Below are 22,267 nucleotides of genomic sequence, written 5' to 3'. Positions count from 1 at the left end.
GCAGACGGTCACTGCCAAAAGAGCTTCAAAGCAACTGGTTCCCCAATCAATAACGCCATGGGCCCCACGGGAGGAGAGGCTTGTCCAGAGCTTGGGCTGGGGAGGCCCAGGCTGGTTCTGCCAAGGAATGCATCCCATCTCAGGAACTGCTTCCTTGTAAAGTTACCCCAGCAGCAATCTCGGTGGACAAAGAGGAAGACATTAAGACATGAACGCTGTTTTCCCAGCTATTTTTTTATTTAGTGATGTGCCACTGAAGTTGCAAAACTCTTCGTGAAAAGGGAGTACAGTCCAACAGGGGTCCCCATCCCTGAGCTGTGAGAGCTTCCCAGCGGCCGCTCTGGAGAAAAGACAGGCAGAGAAACCAGGGAAGAAACCTCCTAATCCAGTCAAAGAATGGTGCAGAAGATGCTCCTGCGGTGGTGGCAGCCCCCATCCATCCTGGTAGTTGTGCTGGAAACCCTCGGACCACCAGCCGCCATGCAGGAGCCCAGGACACCTCCTCTGACGTGAGGCCGTGCTGGGGGGTTAATCAGCATGCACTCCATATCAAACCTGGGAAAAGGAGAGACACCCCATGCGTGACCATGAGCAGGGTGAAAGGGTGCTTCCAGAGCCGCCTCAGAAACGCTCCCTTGAAGTTCCCCCATCAGGGAGGGAAGGGGCAGAGCAGCGCTGGCAGGCGCACAATGCTCAGACGCGACGTCTGTTCTGAAACACAAGCGGGACAGAAATGGTTGGAGAATTGAGACGGAACATCTCGCTTTACTGCAAAACTACCTCCCGTGATTTTACAGCCAACACCTCCAAGTGCCTGCAAGTTCTAGGGGGATGGGTCAGGAACCTGCAGGAGGAAATTCAGTGCTAGGACCTCCCGAGACTTGCTGTAAGGGAGCCAGATTTGAAAACCTAACGGAGGAATCGTGAGGCTAAAGGCTCTGGAGGAGGTGGTGGGAATCCTCTCTAGTGCACTTGACACTGATGCTATGGGAGTCTGGAGGACTAAGTGACAGCATCACCAGCCTGGGGGCCCACACATGTGACCTCCCTCCAGTAATGCAAGTCTTCCAGTTTCACTGGGTCCTCTCTCACGCCATGGACCCAGGGAGTAGAGTCAAGGTCAAATCTTTTTAGCTAAAAAGAACAACCCACTGAATACCCAGCTCTTGTATGGGTGACGGGGCTCCAGCATTCCACCCTCGGGCATCTGTTGTAGAGTCCAGCTCTAGAGTGACCCTTTTTGAACAAGGCCTGTAGTGAGAGTCACTGAGATCTGGGTGACGGTAAGCAGCTAAGGGAAGCTTTGCAACACCCATTGGAGATCTGCAGCTACAGGAGTACCTCTGAAGACCACCAGAAGACACATTCTCCCTCTACTGGCACAAAGACCAGGGTAGCTAAATCAAGCCCAGGAAGAAACAACCACTCCAAGATCCATTTTCCCCTTGGCTGTTCACATTGCTCCGGGCAAAAGCTTGGAGGTGGAATCTGGTGCCTGAAGCCACCCTCCTCCTCCTCACCAGCACCAAAAGCCCAGTGCAGACTGGGGTCGGATCTGGCCATCCATCATGAAGACCCACGTAGCCTGACAAGGAATAATCCAAGCCCCTTTGGTGGCTTTAGAGGTATCCCAAGAGGAACCTCCTGGCTCTGCTTGGTCTGCAGTCGTCACCTGCAGTGGTTCACCACACATGTGGGGCTGGTGCCATGGGTCAGCAGGTATGGGAAGCTGAGAAGAGGCGCTCCATAGCACAGCCCTCCTGTGCTTGCCTAACAGGGGAGCACAACGGCGGCTCCGAGCTCACAACTCCACCCCATGGTGCTAGGGCCCTTACCTTTTCTTGACGGTGAGAAGCACATTGTCTTGGACAATGCAATCTTCTGCGTTTGACATTGGTCGCAAAATGAATTTCTTGGATCTTCCTTGGAAAATGAGGTTTTCCTGCACCAGGCCTTTGGCTTCGTCAAAGAGAGCAATCCCATAGTCCCGAAAGGCCTGGATCCTGTTCTTGGTCACCTGCAAATTAAGCTTTAGATGGGATGGCACAAGCAGAAGGATATTGTTCATACGGCTCTTTGATCGACAAAGAAACAAACTCCAAAGCTCCTCTGCAAGGCTCACTAGCACTCCCTGGCAGTCTGGGAGCATACCAGGGGTTCAGACTGGATGTCCTGTAGCCACGCACACACAAGCTTTCCTAAGGCCTTCTACACATTACTGGTGGCCCCACCTGGCAGCTCAGCTTCTGTCAGTGGTAGATGCTACAAGCTTCCCTTCAGCTGGTACCCAACTCCCTGGTGCAATATGAACCTGCTGCTGCTCCTTGCCCTCCAGGTTTTGAATGGCCATACTTGTAGGCTGTCATGTCCTTCTATACGGAAAAAAAGAGCACTTAGGATTCTCCTCTTCCCAAGACAGACAAGGCCACGGCTCTCACCATGCCATCATCTAGAAGATCAGTTTGGTCCTTTCTCCTTGGATCCACAGCAACAGCTGCTGTGATGCTCCTTCCCACCCAGCACCGTGCACCATCTCACCCGCTCTCAGGCACCTGTTGGGCTCTGGCAGTGCGTGGACGAGCAACGACAGCGCCAGGACATCACCAGTACTTCAGCAAGGAGCTGCGCCCCCCTACTCTGCTCCCCAAATGAACCCTGCAACATGAATCCTGCCTGTGTGCTCCAGGAGACTGGATGGCTGGGACCATGGAACATGCAGTGGTTTTTAGCTTCTGCTCCAGAGGACAATCTTTTTCTACGGGCATCATTTTCAAAAGGAGTGTGTAGCCCCTGCAGGACTCATGCAGAGCATTTGCTTGGCAGGGCTTTCTGTAAACTCTTTTTAGGGGTCCTTCATGATGAGTTAAATTGCATTTCTCATTTTGATGCATGATGGCTTCCCCTCAACAAAGACCAGAATGGAGGCAACCTTGTACTCCAGGAGGTAACCTGGGGAACTGGTTAGATGCTTGAAATGCTGCATCTAACTTCCCAAAAAATCTAGTTCAGATGCCAGCTACCCCAGACCTTCAGCACAGCTCACGCAGCCTGCAAAACCTCCGACAGAGCCCTATGGGATCACCCACTTGACTGTGCCGTGCGGTTAAATACAGGGGACAGGCCTTGGAGAAGATGGACTTTGCTGAATGCCATTGCACCAAACCACACAGGAATCCCTCTGCTGCTCTGAGGGAAGAGAGGTGTCTCTTACAAGCCCTCTGTGAATCCACGTGTGGGAAATGATTACTGAGCTGCCCTTCACCAAGGCTTAAACATCAGACAGATGTGACAAACCACCAGAGAGGATACAGCCTTGACACAGGACTTCGAAAATTTACTCTTTTTTTTGTTGTTGTTGCCACTAAGCAATGTCATGAGCTCACGCAAGCCCTTCCCCTGTGCGTCTGCCCATCTGAAAAACCGCTGCTGCTAAAAAAACCGCCTTGCGCATTCCGTCACCGAGTGCACTGGGGTAACACGGCCAGCTCCCCTGGTACAAGTGTGCTTTCCTGCTGTATCTGAGCAACCGTAAGCACAGACCCAACAATGCTGAGGCTAGGGGAAGAACTTGCCTCATCCTTCTGGGCCCTACAGAGTACTTCTAAACCTCTCTTGACAGATGTTAGGACATGATGCAGTTCAAACACACTATGGATAGAAACATCAGTTTCTTGTGAGCAGTGCGCTCTTGTTTTGCACTGCTGGCCCGATTAAAAAGAAACATTTACTTAATTCCCACCTACACCTTCCCTCAAACAATTTCTGCTGACCCTCGTCCAGCCTATTCCCAACGACTGGCCAAGAAAAACACAAAGTTACAGCATGCTGATGGAAGGGACCTCTGGAATAGGACTGTCTCCAGCACTAGATCAGGGCAACCCTGGCTTTGTCCTCCAAAGCTTGGAAACCCCCCAAGAACGGTGACCCTACACCTCTGTGAGCTGTCCCAGGGCCGCACCACCCTCTGAGGCAAGAAGGTTCGCTCAGCCTCCCACCTGGGCCTCCCAAGGTGGGGTGACCACTGCCACTTGTGCTGTTGACCCCTTGCTGGCACTGCTGAGGCGGCTTTGGCTCCGACTGCCCTTTCAGGTAGCGGTGGGGCTGCTGTTAGATCCTCCTCGGCCTCCTCTTTGCCAGATTAGCCAAGCCCAGCTGCCTCTGCCTCATCTTAGCAGTCACACATCCCAGCACTCGCCCATCCTGGTAGCTCTGCAGTGGACACTCTCCCTTTTCTTCACCTCTCTCTTGACCTTCAGGTCCCAAACAGGACGCAACATTTCAGACGCAGCCTCCCAACGGCAAAGGAAAGAGGGGACAACTTTCCCGTGTCAGCTGGACACACTTCTAACGTAGCCTGGAAATTACACTCCCTCTATCACAGGGTTCGCAGGGTCAAGGACACTCCTCCTGCTGGCAATGCCAGGGTGGTCCCTCCTGTCCCGCTTGCGAACCGGGGGGCCTGCTGGCTTCCCCTCGCCCAGGGAGGGAGGGCAGCAGCAGGCGGCTCTGTCTTGCCTCTGCCCCAGCCCTGGGGCTGCACAAGCAGGTGCCCCCTCAGCTCTCTGCAGGACTCACCTTCATGTCTGCTGCCTGGAGCATCTGAAGGCCACACCTGTGGTTGCCGATGATGTCATTCTCTTCAATGACACCCTCGCCCTTGGAGATGATGCCATGGCTGCGGTTCTCATAGATGCCATTGCCGCGCAGCTCCACCTGGCACTCGGCCTCGACCAGCACACCTTCCCGGCTGTTGCAGCAAATGCTGTTGTTTGTGATGTGTGTCAGCTGACTGCTCTGCAGCACTGCCACCCCGCCGTCGCGGTTGGCGTGGATTACATTGGCGATGACGCTGAGCGCTTCGCTGCTCTTGATGTGCAACCCAGCAGCTGCCAACCAAAAAGAAGATCTCTTGGTTAAGACCGTGCAGCCTCAGTCATACGTAACTCCCACAAACGCACTTCTCCTTCTAGAAGCTACCCAGTCTCTTCTGCCACAGGGTGACTTTCTGACTGGGAGCTGAAGGAAAAAAAAAAAACCCCACCCACACTCAGGTCTCAGCACGCCATTTCTCCAGGGTGCTCCTGGCCTAGTGGCAGCTGAGAAAGACCTGAGCTCACCTCCGTTGTGGTTGATGCTGTTCAACTCCACCAGTGCCACGCTGATGGGAGGCCGGGCAGCTGGGTACTCCTCCTCGCTGTCGGGGCCGTTCTCCCCACCGGCACCCTCCCTCTCCTCCTGGAAGGTCTCGTTGCCCCCTTGACCAGGGGGATAGTCACCAGCCTCATCCTTGCGGCAGAACAGTGCCACCCCATAGATGCCGTTGTGGCTGATCTGGTTGTTGATGAGATGTGGAAGGCTGGAGGACATCATCCACACGCCACAGCCCTTGTTGCCTGCAGCGCAGGGCGGCATAGCCCACCAGCTCAGCAGTGCTTGGAGACCCTCAGCCCTGCCCCAGAGCAGCAGGTAGCGCACACGCAGTGCAGGTGCGGCAGAGGCCATCCTCCTCTTTGAGTACACATGAAGGCTAACCCTACACGTCAGAGGCTCACAGAGATCCTTTGACCCTGGCTTGGTCCCACTGGGCCACCTTGAGTTTGGGAGCTAAGCGCCTTTGTTTCCCCACCTCTACTGCCTCCTGGCACTGTCCGTGCTCCGACCCCAGCCCGAGTCCCCAGGTTTAACTTATGCAACCAGGAGGTAAACCGCTGTCCGCTGGCTGCACGTACGGCTGGCTTTGCTGCAGATGGACAGCCACACTGCTGGAAGCCCATGTGTCCTGGTTTCTCCTCCTCCACGACTGGGAGTCTCCAGGGCCAGGGAGCACCGAGCTGGTTTTCCCTGAGGCTTGGCCTGGGGGCCAAGGCACATTCTCCATGCCCAGGTGGCTGGGCCCTAGGAATACCCTCCTGCTTCCCCAGCCACTGCTGTTCCAGAAACTTCTGGCAACGCCCTAGCTGTGTGCCCTATACTTGCTGCGAGAGGCTGACAGTGGCCACCAGCACTACTGGCCACCACTGCCTCCAGCGTTACTAGTGGGACAGAGGGACAGGGGGACGCGCACCAGGCCATGCTATGTAACCGTCTGCATTCCATCGCTGTCCTAAACAGGGGCAGAGAGGAGCACAGCCCCTCCAGGACTCGGACCTGTGCCCTGGCAGCAGCGTGCTCTCTGCAGCCACTTCAAAATCCCTTTAAAAAAGTGATTTCCAGTTGCCTAAGAAAATCACCTGGACGGTTTACACCTTGTCAGACGTTTAGCCCAGTTAAGTCCTGCCAGACTCCTCTGGCCCCCGGTTAGTGGGATGTGGGATGGCAGCAGCTGTGGCTCCCCACGTCCCGTAGGGACCGCACATCCCCTCCTGCAACCCTGCCCTGCACGAGGCCAATGGTGCAAGGCTGGTTTCGCTCTCAGGGCTCAGAGGAAGCTCCTGCCTTCCACTAGAGACAAAGTGGTGGTCTCCTCAGTGAGGAGATAGCCCCTCAAGAGCCACAGCCCTGCAGTGCTGGTGGCACAACCTCTGGAGCAGTGCTTGTGCTGGGCTGGGTCTGGTGCCGTTCCCGGTCAAGCCTCCTGGGCACCCACCACTGCTCCAGAGCACACTGGAGGTAGAGGACAGCCCAGCAAGCCCAAGAGGACAGGGGGATGAGGGAGAAGGTGAGAATCGTTCTCCACCCAAGCTTCCTTACTGTAAATGGCGTTTCCTTCGATGAGGCCCTTCCCGCGCTCACCCACCACCACGCCGTCTGAGTGGCCGCAGGAGATGAGGTTGTTCCTGAGGATGGGGTCACCACCATGGCGGATGTCCACTCCACCCCACTGGTTCTCGCAGATGATGTTCCCTAAGGCCAGGCAGGGAGGATGGGGTGACCACACGGGCCTCCTGCCCACGGAAGAGCAAGGAGACCTGGCAAGCTGAGACCTGGCCCCACTGAAAAGCTCCCATTGCCTGTGGCAGAGCCCAAGCCCCAGGAGCTTCCCTTTTCCCCCATTCCCCTGGCAATGCTCTCCCGCACAGGACACCAGTCATTAGCAGTTCCAGTAACCACCACCTCCCTGTCCTCCAAGGTGTAGGGCAGAGTGGAAAACCACCCAGAGGTGCCACAACAGCAGGAAACATCGTTCACAGCTTTAGCTTATCAACTGGATGGCATGGGAGGGGAAAAAAAAATGCAGTCCACGTGGCAGATTGCTCTGGAGCACAGTTTCATGTCCCAGCTGGGCCAGAGACAAAAGAAACAGGAATTTGGAGGACACGCTGCGGAAAGGCGTGCTACCTCCGTAATGGCAGAAAGGCCAACTAGAAAATGCAAACCAGGGGATTAGTGCACCTGAAGTCACCCAAGAGCCACAAGATAAATTTTGCAATCAAACAAACACAGAGGCTCTGTATAGAAACAAACTGGGCATAACAATGTCATTTCCATTCCAATACCTGTGATCTGGCCTCTCCCATTCTCATTCACTGCTATTCCAGCAGCCAATCCCTGGAAAATATGGTTCCCACTGAGGTAGGAGAAGAAAAGAAAGTTACCAGCTGCAGTGTTGCCTGTTCATGGTTTGCACCGATGCCAGCCAGCGCAGCAGCAGGTCTCTGCGGAGGCACCAGTCTCCCTGGCTGGCGACTTGTCACAGCCTGTTGCCTGTGGCCAGCAGTGAGAGGTGGGCATGGGGCAGCTACGCAGTGAAGTGCAGCAAGAGGGAAGCACAGTGAGGAAGGGGTACATGCGAAGCAGAGCTGAGGGACTGACAGCCAAACCATTTTAAAGGAGGCGAAAGCACAAAACGAGGCACAGAGAAACATGCATCAGTAAGGGAAGAGCAGGAGGTGCTCGTGAACATCCAAGTGGCCACCATGTCAGCCCAGTTCTCTGTTCAGCCAAGGTCTCCCCACTCCACATCATGGGAGGAGCCAAGAGGCTTTATCATCCATGGGACTGCTGCTCCAACAGCTTCCAAGCCCTGAAGCCAGCAGGCATCCAGCGATCGTTGGTTGATGGTGGGAAATGTTAAGGACAACAGCAGGAGCAGAGGCGGCGCCACGCTGTGAACAACAGCCTGGAGAGCACATGAGCCCCGTCACACCTGACAGGAGGCGTCACTTGCTGTCCCCTGGGCTCCCACCTACCACCTGTCAGAAGGAACAAAGCCCAGGAGCCCCAAGGCCACCACCAACTCCTCCACCACAACGTGACCCCAAATCTCTGGCATGCTGCTGAGGATCAGAGCAAGAGAGCAATCAGGTTGATCGCAAAGCAAAAGGACCAACCAACCAAGCATGGACCCTGCCCCGGCCCCCACTCAGGAGCGCTCACTGGAGATGGCTCCATTCCCTCCGGGCTGTGAAGGAAGCAGAGGGACCACGAAGATGGTCAGGGGGCTGAAGCACCTCTCCTACGGAGACAGGCTGAGAGAGTTGGGGTTGTTCAGCCTGGAGAAGAGAAAGCTCTGGGGAGACCTTAAAGCAGCTTTTCAGAACTTGAAGGGGGCGAAGGAGAAAGAAAGAAGGAGAAAGAAAGAAGGAGAAAGAAAGAAGGAGAAAGAAAGAAGGAGAAAGAAAGAAGGAGAAAGAAAGAAGGAGAAAGAAAGAAGGAGAAAGAAAGAAGGAGAAAGAAAGAAGGAGAAAGAAAGAAGGAGAAAGAAAGAAGGAGAAAGAAAGAAGGAGAAAGAAAGAAGGAGAAAGAAAGAAGGAGAAAGAAAGAAGGAGAAAGAAAGAAGGAGAAAGAAAGAAGGAGAAAGAAAGAAGGAGAAAGAAAGAAGGAGAAAGAAAGAAGGAGAAAGAAAGAAGGAGAAAGAAAGAAGGAGAAAGAAAGAAGGAGAAAGAAAGAAGGAGAAAGAAAGAAGGAGAAAGAAAGAAGGAGAAAGAAAGAAGAAGAAAGAAAGAAGGAGAAAGAAGAAGAAAGAAGAAGAAAGAAAGAAGAAGAAAGAAAGAAGAAGAAAGAAAGAAGAAGAAAGAAAGAAGAAGAAAGAAAGAAGAAGAAAGAAAGAAGAAAGAAGAAGACTTTTTAGTAGGGCCTGTAGCGATGGGGCAAGAGGTAATGTTTTCAAACTAAAAGACGGGAGATTTGGATTAGCTACAAGAAGGAATTCTGTACTGTGAGGGTGGTGAGGTGCTGGAACATGTTGCCCGGAGCAGCTGTGGGTGCCCCATCCCTGGGGGTGCTCGAGGCCAGGCTGGACGGGGCTGGGAGCAGCCTGGGTTGGGGGGGGACAGGCCCTGCCCACGCAGGGGGGGTGGGACTAGATTACTGTTAAGGTCCCCTCCAACCCAAACCATTTTATTATTCCCTAGCAGGGTGCCAGGGTGGGAAAGCAGTGCCTGTGCCATGCTGTCACCGGCGCTGGCTGGGGGTGCAGGGGTGGGCGCAGCCCTTCACACTGCTGTCCTGCCCCAGGGACAAGTGCAGGCAGAGCAGGGGCCACCCCAGCCCGTCAGGCAGAGCAGCGCAGGCTATCAGTGCCACCCAGAGAATGGAAAGCTGCTTGTGGGCTCGCATGCACCTGCCTCTAGAAAGACGGACCAGGTAAGTGCACAAGGCGCCTGTACTTGAAATCCACACTCGCTCCAGCAGCCGTGAGGGTATGGAGGATGAGAAGCTGTGAAACCATCCCAGAGGCAACTCCCCAGCAGCACAAGGCAGGGGCTCCCAGCTGCTGAAGTCCCGGGAGCAGGCGGCAGCCTCGCACCACTAGGCACCGTCACACTCTGCACCTCCCAGCCTTGGCCTCAGCACAGTGGGGGACACAGTCTTACCCAAAAAAACTTTTTAGCTGCTCCAGGGAGTACCTCTGATTTTAAGACACACGTGCCCAAGGGCCGGTATTATGGTTAAAAAAATGGTACTTGGCACCCAGGTGGCTGTCACACTTCTCAGGACACTTCCTGCTTTCTGCAAGAAGCGCCTCGCAATGCCCCGCTGAAACCTGTCCTCTAGGCGGGCAGAAACGCAGGATGGAGCTGGGCTTGCAGCTCTTGGGAATGGGCAAAACATTCTGTTACCAGCTGTAGAAAAGGGACCCAGCAAAGGACATTACTCCCACCCTGAACATGCCCCTTCTGCCAGCCCTGCCTGCCTGCAGCCGCACACACCAACCTGCTAGTGAGCCCCAGGCACGCTGACAGACCCTGTTTGAGCCCCGTGGCCAACACAGTTGCACATGGCACCGCCAGGCCAGCCCCGGCGTACGCAGCCTCAGCCAGCGCCAGAGCCTGCCTCAAGTCAGCACAGAAGAAAGGCAGCACACAGCAGCATGCCCAAGCGGAGCAGAGGGGCTCCTCCAAAACGGGTAACTGGTCAGGCAAAAAAAAAAAATAAATTTTCTTCCCACCGAGCTTCCTCCCTGCCTCCTCCCCATCGTCTCCTACGTGCCATTAAGCACAGTCGCTCATACGTTAGTCACAAGGCGTAAACCGGTGTTGCAAACGATGTTGCGAGGCAGTACAGAGTTCAGAATAGCTAGTAAATCTCTCTATCCCTGCCACTACACCACCGCTTTTCTCAGAAATTAATACCTCTCCCACAGTTTCGGCATCCTGTGTTGGAAAGCCCAGCGCTGACCCCTGTGCTTTCAAGGGCTCGTATGTCTGGCGCAGACTTCTCCAGGTCCCAGACAAGACTAAATGCCTCGGTAACCTGTTCTTAAATGTCCGTATGGGCAGCCTGTCTAAACCTCAGCAGCTCTGCGTGCGGATCATGAAACCTGCAAGAAGCTGCTTTCATTAGGTCTGCAGGACTCAAGGCTAAGGCGCTGTTAATTATCAATACTTCCAGCATCAATACTCGCATCCTAGCTAGGAGGGGCAACCATTCTCTTCCCTTTGTGCCTCTCCCTGCTCCGTAGCGTGACTGTGAGTTGTCGCATGCCTATTCCAGGTCCCTCACAGGCACAGCGAGAGGTAGGAGGGGGTGGCAGTACAGATGAGATGCCCCTCACATGTGCAAGCAATACCACGCTACACCTGCCATGTCATTTCTGGGTTCGGTGCTACCAGTGGATACAAAGCATTGAACCTGAAGAAAGCCTGCCAGACACCAATACTAACATCTAAATCAAATGGTATTAAACACACAGAAGTTAGTAGCTCCAGGTGTTTAAAGCAGAAAGGTGAATTGGAGTAACAATGACTGGAGTGCCACGAACTGTTTCCCCTTTTCCTGCAAAGAGCACCATGGCATGTGTGAGCTGTTCATCTTGAGCACAGCCTATGCCTCCTCAGATCCAGGGGGAAAACCCAGGACTGGCACTTGGCAAAGACCTGGGTGGAGCAAACAGATAGAGGGAAGTCATAGAAAGGCACTAGTGCACCATCGTCCTATTTCTGCTCTACGCTGGGGATAGGGGGAAAAAAAAAAAAAAAAAAAAAAAAAAAGAAAAAAGAGAGAAGAAAAGTGTGCACAGTGGGAGGAATAATTCTGACCAGATGAAGGAGATAGAGAGGTCAGTGCTAGCGAACATACCTCACAGCAGGGTTTCCATTATACAGAATATAAATGCCAGCTTCTTTATTCCCATAGATCTGATTGCTACGGATGATGCCTTTTCCGTTGCCAACGACGACAATGCCTGAGCGAAGGCCACTGTGTATCTTATTGCACTACGGTTTTATTTTTGAACATGTAGAGAGAATAAAAGCAAAAGGAAGGAAGGTCACTCAAAAGTGAGCAAGAGGAGGCAGCAACCACAGAGAAAAGCAACGGCTCCCGGCTGGGGAAAAGATCAGAAGGGTAATTAATCCACCTTCGAAGAAAGCACTCTCAAACGGTCAAGGCACATGTCACTTTTACCCTGCTTTGGGGTTCTAGTACTCAAAATTTCGCTTCCCGTCGCGTCTGCAGCCTCTTCTTCCACCAGCAGCTTCTGTGCACAGCTCACATGGAGAGCTCAGTGCAGCCACAGGGTCACTGGGATGGCAGTTTGTATCTGTATCTCTGCCTCCCCCCCCCGCATGGTGAGGCCCTAGTTCCTTCGAGGATGGCTAAAAACACGAGCGTTCGGTAAACAGGGACAAGGTCAACCTGCTGCCCAGCTGGGAACGCTACCAGTTTGGAGGAAAAGCTATGCTGCCGGAGAGCGGGGCTGCTGCTCCCATCCTGCCTGAGGCTGAGCAGAGAGCTGAGACCCTCCAACCAAGTCCCAGGATAGACAACATGGTGCGAGAAACAATTCACGGTACAGTGCCCATTTACTACCTTGCTTGCGTGAGTTCATTCGTTACGGAGAGGTGCTCATTTGACAGGGGAGCATCCCCTCTATATGCAGGGATTTTAAGACACAGACCATTAAACAGAGCAGGAGACCATGCATGTACCATCAGGCAGCACTTTACTGTGCCTTGCCCTCGCTGAATTCGTTAATTCGTCAACAAAATCCTAAGGAACAGGCTGAAGGGCAAAACTAACAGAAGGTGTCTTCTATAACCCGGAGATGGATCCCTGCTGCCCCTTGGAGAGAAACAGCATGTGAGAGAGAGAGAGAGAGAGAGAGTGCAGTGCCCTCCAGCACGGCTTGGAGGAGTACGTACCAGAACAAGGGGGTTAGCCCCCTTACGAATGTCCACTCCAGCCTCACAGTTTGAATGAATGTTGTTGTCCGCAATCAGGCCTCCTGCCAACAGGCGCAGGAATATTCCCGAGGCTTTGCAATGGTGGATGTCATTCCTCAGCATGATAACCTGCAGGCAAGAGAAGCACCCGTAGCTGAAGTTCGGACAAGGAAGAGGACATGACCACAGGGCATAGCTCTCTCTCCTGCAGCTTCTGTGCATCTATGACCTCTCTGCCTCTCCTGCAGCCCGAGGTGTGCCAGGCACACAGACCAGCTGAAAGGAAGATCAGCGCATGTGGGCAAGCGCCACGGTTAAGCCCATTCAGCATTACCCACTGGCGTTGGTCCCTTTAGAGACTGGGGACCTGCAGCGGTCGGTGCTGCGCAGCCAGAGCAAAGATACACTCTTGACTTGACGCATCCCTCCGCTGGACAAAGCCTACGTTCAGGTAGGCTCGATGGCTTCCTTCGCTGCCTTACACTTGCACACCCCCGACAACAGCGAGCAACCGGTTCCCATCCCATCTCCGCACCGCTCTTAGTGCGACAGACCAGTCTGCATGTACACAGTCAGCAACACACCGCCTCCTGACTCTCGCGGTACGGAGCTGCTTGGAGGTGACATGTCAAATGCCACTGAACCTCCCATGAGGCTCCCACGAAGCTGACCGGGCCAGTGCACTACAGCACACGTGCTCAGCACGCGACCTGTCCATCGCCTTGCACCTTCAGAACAAAGATTCTGCCGTCTGGGGACGGAAATGTCCCAGCCAGCAAACTGAAACAACTTAGTTTCCTCTAAGCAAATAACTAGTTTCAATATTTATGCAGCAGCAGTCCTTTAGTATTTTCTAGCCAAACAAAATCCCGTCTGAAATCCGTGTCTTACAAGTGCTAACAGATAACCTACAAATTGCTTTTGCATATCCCACTTCAACAAGCAACGCAGATCAGAAATGATATTTCCTTTTATTTGCTCAGTCCAGAAAGGTGCTTCTTTCAATCTTTCCACTGCCTGTGGAACTCAGCAGGACTTGACAGTTGCCTGTCTTCATCAGTCGTGCTTGGCTGTGCGGGGAGGGGGTTACAGGAGGCGAGAAGTGCAGACACCCACTACAGCCAAGTCCCACACAGCAGACCCTGGCCGAGGCTTGTCCTGTGCTTTAGGGTCCTGACCGTGCAAGGACACCTGCAGTGCTCCCGCGTCACATTGCGCCTTGCCCCCATCTCACAGCCAAGCATTTCACTGTCTCCTGTTGCCTGATGCTCTGACACCCACCTCCCGTCAAGAGCCAATTCCCAGTTGAGAAAATGCTCACTGATAGCAGCAGCTGAGCTGGTCTCATCTCCCTGCCATTTGCTCCCAGTTACGAGCAGGCTGCTGAGTGAACTGGAAGCAAACCGAAGGGAATAAAACCAGAATGCAGTCCAAAGTGCATACCTCTGGTACGGGTATCCCCCGGAAAGAATTCTCCGCTGCCAAGCAGCAAAGTGTTTCTGCACAGGCACCAGTGCTCTGCAGTCCTGTGGGGACTGCAGATGGGGAGCTAGCACCATCACGGCAAAGCCCTTTCCCAGAACCAGGCGGAAAAACATTCCCCTTCTTCCCACTGCACAAAACTTTTGTGTGCAGGATTTCAAAGCAGTTAAGACTGAAAAATAGGCCTAAATCCTGTGCTGCCTCAGCCAAGTGGTAGAGATAATGTTGCCCTGGGCAGGCACCTGGAGAGGGGCTTCCCGAGCCCTCCCAACACCACCAGCAATGGGGATTTTGGCAGTGGGGGGGTCACCCTCCAGCCCTCACGACCACTGTCCTGTCTGAAGGGGAGCACAGGCACAGAAGTGGAGAGCTGTGGGCAAGCACAGGGTTAGACGCTGCTACGCTGAAGGGAAAACTTGAGTTCAGCACTGTGTCCCCGGCCAAAATCTCTGCCTCTACCTGCAGCAGGCACCCACCCCAAAGGCTCTCCTGAAGAAAGCAGGACTGACCATGGCAGTCTCCAAGTTTCTACATCTGTGGTACAGGCTGCGCGGGGAGCAGCAAAGGCGACAACAACACCTTTGTCGGCAGCACTTGTACAGGGCAAGAGTTTAATTTACAGGTAGAGCAGGCCTGACTACGTGACCCCAACATGTCACCAAGTTAACACCTCCAATTGCAATGAACAATACTGCTGCACGCAGAAAGCGGGCGGCAGCACATGCCCGGACTTTCTTTTGGGCTGGATAACCCGAGCAACGCGTAGTAATAATGATGCTGGTGGAGCAGGAGGGGGAAGGAAGAAGGCTCACAGTAGTCTTCACAGCACCTTACTGTTTTGTATGCAGCGCACTGCGTAGGTCAGATGCCTGAAGATGCTTCCTTCCAGTTTTGCTTGCCCTCGAGAATAAATTAATATTCCTCCCTTTCCATCCCTGAAAAGGCACTGGCGGATGATGCAGCCTTGCAGAGAGCTGGCCAGAGACTGGGCCTCCTTGTCCTGTTGCAGCTCCTGCTGCAGAGACTTGAGCTTAAGGTCCGTCTGAAGGGCATGCAGCCTGTCGCTTTGAAGCCTGCTGTCTGTGACATCAGCAAGCGTGTGACTGAGGCTGTGGGCTTGATAAGGCAGTTTGTATGCAGCCCGAGCATCCTCTTCATTGTCGCTGCTTAAGTCACTGTCACTGGAGTTTGAGTCAAGGGCCAGGTACTCCTCCTCCTTTGCTGCCTGAAGGTTCTCTCTGAATTCAGTGACCTCCTGGGCCGAGCCAAGCAGAGCCTGAGCACCCACAGTAGAGATGAAGCTGCTTCGTTCTTCCCCTATGACAATCTCGCACATCCTCACTGGCTCCAGCAGTGATTCTCCCCAGCCATCCTGCTTGGCCACAGGGCAGCCAGCTGGGCTGGGCTCCCACACGGATGCTGTGCAGGACTTGGCCAGCATGGCCAGGTGCTTGCAGGCCCAGTTACGGTCAGAGCTCGGGTAGCCCTCCACAATTACGGAGGCGTTCTCACTACCAATGAACTCACAGTTCTCCAGGACACAGAGGGCCACACTGCGGAGGTGGATGCTGGACTGGGCGAAGGTGCAGAACTTCACCTGGCATGTCCCCGGTGCATGGATCTGCAGCTGCCCGCTTTCAAAGTTGCAATTGTCAAACTGGACATAGCCTGAAGTTGTCTGGAAGAGTAAGCACAAGGTGAGACCACTGCACAAAGCAAGAAAAAGCAGTCCTGGACGTACCATGAAGTCTTTGCACAGGAAACAAGCTCACAGTCGCAAACACAATACGCATTCAGGTGTCACAAATGCAACAAGTTCACCGAGGCACAGATGCAGCGCTGCGAGCCGAGTTAGCAAGCGTCTTGCAACAAGCGATAACCACTGACTTTCTTCCCTGCTGGCAATATTTCCTTAACTTCCCCAACAAGACACAGCTTTGCAGTTTCAGCAAGGCCCAGCAGTCACGCATGGGAGCAGACAGGGACCAGATGTGGTAAGATTACTAAACCTTAGCAAAGCTCCCTACACAGAGGAGTTTGCAACCTTCAGAGATGCGTATTTGCCAGCTGGCATCATTTAATGGACTCAGGGGGTTACTGGGTGCAGTGGCAGGTAAGATGACATCAAACATTGCTTGGTTGGCCTGCAGAGATACAATTCAACCCAGAGCCGTTAGCAAACTTGGTGGAAGGATGCTGCACCCACGATGCGTCAAGTGCAAAGCAACAGGTCAAAGTTTGTGCCATGCTGCTGCGCAGGCATCGTGCTGTGGCACTGCAGCAGGAGAAACACCACCAACACCTTGTTCCCCGGCTGTGGTTTCCCACCTAACTGGTAGAATGGAGCCATCCCTACCATGGCCTTCCTGCTTTGCAACACAATGCACGGGGCAATTTATGGGTGCTGGCAGGGCTAGTCTCTGCTTATCTACAGAAAAGGCCAACAGAAATTGAACAAGGTACAGAGGAGCCAGGCCAGAAAAGCTGAATAGCGTGCTTGGAATTCCGCTGTGCTCCTAATTTGGTTAGGAATCTCCTAAATTGTTCTTTTTTCTCCCCAGGTCATCCCGCAACTGCCTAGTGCACCACATTAAAAGCTTCACTTCTGACAGGTGACTGGGGCAATTTTACAGAGATTTCCAGAGTTTCCAGCCAAAATGCTGTCCTAAGATTTGTTTTCAGCCTTGAGTACTCTCAGAAGTGGTCATACTGCAAAGATGTTTTGAAATGCATTTATTTGTACTCAAAGATAACTATACAGAAATCCCTTCAGACCGCTAGCCTGCTCTGGACTGAATCATACCTTCCCTTTTTTTTTAATTAAAAAAAAAAGGTAATTAGAAGGGATGCAATCCACTCAGCTTCTGAGAGGCTGTTTGTGAAAGCCCTTCTGAAATTGCAACTCACAGGGTTTTAATGACTGCCAGTAGGATTGGCGTTAAGTTTGCTTTTTAGTTTTTCATTGATGGATTTGGGAGAAAACTCCCTCATTCCACTAACAGCAGGTGAAGGGCCGTACCATCACCCTGGACTTTCAGACTGATTAAGTTCAATACGTCACAACAATAAAACGGTGAAAGGAAATGAAACTATAAATCATAACCAGTGATGGGCTGACTCATCACAAGGAAGGGCTCATTTGTAGAGGCGCAGCCCACAGCTGCGGCACTCACACTGGGCACATCCCACTCTGGACCAGTCAGCAGCTGTCCATGGGGACCAAGGTGTTGTCAGGGTGGACCACAGCAGCAGGACTGTGCCTGTGATTCCATGCCCTGGCTTAGCTCCGGAGAAGACCCTGGGCATCCTGGCCAAGGGCATCCAGTCCACGCTAAGGGCAGAGCACACAGCAGCAGCAACTGGGTTTTGGGGCAGCAGGGCTGGTGTGGAATGCATTGTGGGCAATGCTGGCTCCCGTGTCCAGCCTCTTGGGCCACCTCACCACGAGGACAGTTGGAGCAGCAGCTGGGGAGAAGGGGAAGATCACTGAACAAAGGAAAACATCTGCCAGCCTGGGAGCTGGGAGCCAGAAACATCTTCGAGAAGCACAGCTGTGCCTCTGAAGTGCAGCCAGGTATTGGAAAAAAAAAATCTCAGGATCCCATAGGCATCCCGGGATACCACCAGTAAGTGCAAAAAAACAGGGACTGTAATAGCAGCTTTTCATCTGGAAAACTGGAACAGTCTAGGAAAATAAAATTGCTCTGAAAACCCAAAACCATCATCATCCATTGGCTACTCCAAGTGAAAAGTGGAAATGAACAGCATCTATTGGTTGCTCAAAGTGGTGGTGTTCCACAGCCTCTTAAACACTTATTTTTATCCAAAACGGAGCCTTCTCTCTCTGAGAACATCCCACCCTGCACGTATTTTCCCTTTACTAAACCGGCTGAACTCTCTGCATGAACCTGCTGTGAGATCTCGGACTGTAACACGAAGTGTCTTTGATGCAAGACTCTGTTACCTCGCCAGACCCCTCTGGCCCCACTTTTGGGGTTGGGTTGGTTTGCCCTCCCACCTCTGGGATGGCTGGGTACCCTCCTGGGATGCTGTGATGGCTGTGTGCCTCTGACCGAGCGAACGGTACTTGGGTTCAGGCAGCACCAAGTAGTCCTTGCTGAAGTCAGCCCTGCTGTGCACGCCACCAGAACAGTGCCAGGCCAGACCTTCTCAGGGACTAAGGAGTCTAGGCCATGTCTTACCAGGAGCTAACAGCACCAGCCTGAGCTGGGACCAGACAAAACTAAAACTGCTACAGCTGCGCACCTGCACAAACACCAAAGACGGGATTGCCTGCAAGTCCAGCACTTTGTACTGTACAAATATGCAGCCTCATGAGCCCACCGAGCCCTCCTGTATGGCAGCAGGCTGCACGGTGGTGACATTCCTTGAGCAGTGACCTCCAGGTTACTCTTTGAGGCTGAGAGACCCCTACCCGGTGTTTGATACCTATAACAAGGCAAGCAACCTTTTACATTAGGCCTAAAAGTATATTGTATGCTACCAACATTTATATATCTGGCTGCAGCTTAATTGTTAGAAAGTGTCGTAATAAATAGTAGAGTGTTTGACCACAGTCTAAATTATCATTTAAATCATCATTTTAATCAGTGTCAAATCACTGTCAAGTCAGTGCTTCACTACCCGTCAATTATTGCTTAATTACTATTCGATTACCATTTAACTGCCATTCAATCATTGATTAATTATAATTTGATCATCATTTAACCATTAGCATAGCCTTTGTAGCTTACCCCACAACCATGACCTCTCTTAATAATTCACCTGTGACAGTTTGGCCCCTTCTGAAATCTATCTGACTCTATCCATACCTGTACCGCATATCCAAATAATCTATCATAAGCATGTCCGCTGCTGTGTTGGTGGTGAGTTTGCAGGCATTTACCTACTAGTATTTACCTGCTTGCTTGCTGCTGTAACGTTGGTTGTTGCTATATGACTGATTGTTTCTATTACTGACTGCTGTCATACTATTCATTGATACTGTACTATTGATTGCTGACGGTAGTTTCTAATAGCCCGAGATGGGCATACAAATATATATATGCATGTATATAAATATATGAAAATACATGCATGTATATATTTATATGTGTTTGCTTTATTAATCGAAAGCATTCTTATTCTTGCTAGTAGTGATTTGTGCGGCATCTGCGGCAGCCTGCAATCAAGCGGAGACATTCTGAGGACGAAGCCCCCAGCCCCCATGCATCAGGGAGCCCCGCAAACCCCTCGTCACACCCTCCCAACGCTTGCAGGCTGGGGAACCCCCTGGGCCGTGCCACCTCGGCGGCCTCGCCATCCCTGCTGCCCCCGCTCCGCTGAGCCTCACCTTGTAAAGCACCGAGGTGAAGCGGGCCGGCATGAAGACCACGTTGCAGAGGCGGGCGGTGGGGCAGTGCTGGTTGATGCTTGCCAGCAGCACCACCTTCCCCAGCTTGCCCTGCCCCACAACCTCCACAGGCACCTTCAGCAGCACCTCGCTGTGCTCCTCGTGCACACCGGGCAGCAGCACCAGCCGGTCGTAGGGGCTGGCGACAGCCAGGGCAGCCCGCAGGCTGCTGAACTCGGCCACCGCGCCAACGCAGAGCCGGCGACGGCCCTTCCTCCTCTGGAAAAGGGAGAGGCAGTTGGAGGACTCCAGGGCTTGGGTGGTTTTGGTCCAGGTTTTGGAGGCCAGGTAGTGCTGCTTGAAGGTGTCCCTCCAGGACTGCGGCTCCACGTCAGGCTGGACGGGCCAGTGCGGGTGCCTGTGCTCCAGGCAGCTCAGGCAGAGCTGCCGCCAGCGCGTCCTGTCCAGGCTGAGGACGAGCTCGTTCCAGGCCCTGCAGACCGAGCTGCAGCGGCCCAGGTCAGGGAGGCACAGGTAGGATAAGATGAGCTGCCACAGCTCCACGGGCAAGCCATCGGCCTCCATCAGCACCTGCCAAGGATGGGACACAGCGTCAGCGGCGAGCCCGCAGAGTGCCGGGGCACGGGGTGGGAGGCGAGGTGGAGTCGGGGCAGGGGGACACAGCAGCCCCCACGGCACTTGCCTCTCCAGAGACACAGCCAGCCAGAGGCAGGCCCACCTCCCTCCACCACCACGGCCCTTCCCTCCGTCTCCTGCCAGCCCCGCAACACCCCAACAAGCTGCCCTTTTTCGGGGCACTTAAAACTTTGTGGCTTAACCCTGGGGCTCCAAGGCTGTGCACATCCCTCAGCAGTGGGGCTCACAGGACCGTGCCGCGGGGGAGAGGGCTGCGCTGCGAGCCCCCCAAGCCCAGCCTGATGGCCCTACCTGGGATGCAGGGCTCGTTAGGAAAGGTGTGAGGCTTTCTCCAGAGGCTGAGTTCATGCCGTGGCCCAGCACACAGGGACACCAGCAGCACCCTCCGAGCAGAGGAGGGATGGAGAAGAAGAAAGCATTCACGACTGCAGCACCAGCAAAGCGGGCACGGCTCCTAATGGAGCCCCAACACCTGATCCCACCCTGGCATGAGGCCACTGCTGCTGATGGCATGCAAGACTGTGCCCCTCTGCTCCAACTCAAGCCACCACCTGCCCAGCATCATTCCCCATGCCCTGCCCTGAGAAACGGTGGCTGCCAGTGGCACGATACTGCTCCTGATTGCAGGATTTGAGCCCCCGCTTCCTACGCTGTCCCCTACCCGGTGCATGCAGCAGTGGAGCCTCCTGATGCCCCGTGTGCTTGGCGACCTCCCAGCACTCTCCAGAAAGTGTCAGACAAGCAGCTTCACGGAACAGGGAGGTACCTCACAGAATTTATCACTTGGTATTTGAGAGTAGAAGCGTTATTATCAGTGACCAGAAAGACAATAATACAAAACAGGGAACTCCACCATCTATTAGCATTCCCCCCTGACGCAGCCCGCTTCATGCACGTTCTCCACTTTACAGCAGCTAGGGATCAGTGCTCCCGTGCAGCGGGAGCCCTATGAACAACACAAAAAAGCACGTATGTCCACAAGCTGGTTTCAGGTCAGCTGAACGGTCACGACAGCCTTTGCTGGCAGGAGCAGCTCTGACCCCACTCCCGGCAGTTTTGGCTTTGCCCCTGCCTACCCCACCACTGCCAGCTCATGCCCACTCGCGTGCCAGGAAACGCACTCCGGCAAGGAGTGTGGTTACGCTCTAACGCCAGGGTTCACCTCTCATGTGATGCTGTTAAAAGCAGCCAGGCACCAGGCTCCCTTTCTTCTCTCAGGGATGCACGCTAGCAAGGCAGGCGAGCACTTCGCGCTTTGAAAAAATATTCTTTGACCAGCCATGGGGAATTTTACTTCTGCTTCCAGAGAGCTGGAACCTCTTAAACGACTACAGTTCAACCCGTAACGATAAGCCTGTGGAAGGGAGAGCAACGGCAAAGAGAAAGCGCTGAGCATCGTGCCTGCTTTAAGTGTGAGATGAAGCCTTCACCCTCCGGTTCTGCTCAGAACTCTTCCCGTGTCGGTGTCCGTTCCCACGGCATTGCAATGGCAATGGGCACAGCTCAGCACTTTCTCTTTGCCATCGCTCTCCCTTTCGCAGGCTTACGGTTATGGGTCGGATTGTAATAAGCCTTCCCGTTAAACTTTGCAATACAAACGGGAAAAATAAACCCGAGCCATTGCTACTTACTCCTAAAAGTTAATCACCGGCCGCGGTACCTGATCCCGGAGCCTCTGCGCGAGGGGCGGCACAAACCCGGGGCGGCGCTGGCGGCTGCGGAGCTGGAGAAAGACGAAACCGGTGCAGAGGCTCCGCCGAGCCGCTCTCCCTCGGATCGCAGCGCACGGCGCTTCCTCCGCGGCTCCCTCCCGGAGAGAGCTCCGGTACCCAGGCCCTCTGGCAGACCAAGCCCTGTCCCGCCGGACCCGCCGGTGCTCAGAACTCCCGGGGCACGCTGCGGCCCGGCGCTCTGCCCAGCGGGGCTGCGCGGAGGAGACGGGCCCGGAGCCTACCGGCGGGGGGTGGCGGAGGACGGACAATCGGGGCGGGGACCCCAACGACAGGCGGCAGCCCTTCCCGGCGCGGACACAGAGCCACCGGGAGCTGGCGGCGCCCCGGCCACACGGCAGAGAGCGCAGCCCGCTCGAAGCTGCCCGGCCCGCCGCCGGCCGCGCTCGCCTCGGCCCCGCCCCGCCCCGGGGGAGGAGCTTGGGGGCGGGGCGCCCGCGCGGTGCCGCTGATTGGTCACGTGCTGGGGAGGGGCGGAGAGACCCGACGCCCCACCCCCC

At 54.1% G+C, this 22,267-nt stretch overlaps 1 protein-coding gene across 1 annotated transcript; it reads right to left on the bottom strand.

Moving 5' to 3' along the window:
* Positions 1 to 214: 214 nt before the first annotated feature.
* On the bottom strand, positions 215 to 20,101 carry LOC130142082 (F-box only protein 10-like). Its single transcript, XM_056323527.1, has 10 exons — positions 19,381 to 20,101; positions 14,857 to 15,705; positions 12,525 to 12,674; positions 11,461 to 11,597; positions 7,437 to 7,507; positions 6,691 to 6,843; positions 5,118 to 5,393; positions 4,576 to 4,886; positions 1,836 to 2,017; positions 215 to 555 (listed from the first exon to the last, which is right to left on the bottom strand). The coding sequence occupies exons 1-10, from the start codon at positions 19,963 to 19,965 to the stop codon at positions 390 to 392; spliced, it is 2,880 nt and encodes a 959-aa protein (XP_056179502.1). The 5' UTR covers positions 19,966 to 20,101; the 3' UTR covers positions 215 to 389.
* Between the last annotated feature and the right edge of the window lie 2,166 nt (positions 20,102 to 22,267).

The sequence above is a fragment of the Falco biarmicus genome, chromosome W (assembly GCF_023638135.1).
Source record: "Falco biarmicus isolate bFalBia1 chromosome W, bFalBia1.pri, whole genome shotgun sequence".
NCBI lineage: Eukaryota > Metazoa > Chordata > Aves > Falconiformes > Falconidae > Falco > Falco biarmicus.
This window is presented reverse-complemented; position numbering and strand designations above follow the sequence as displayed.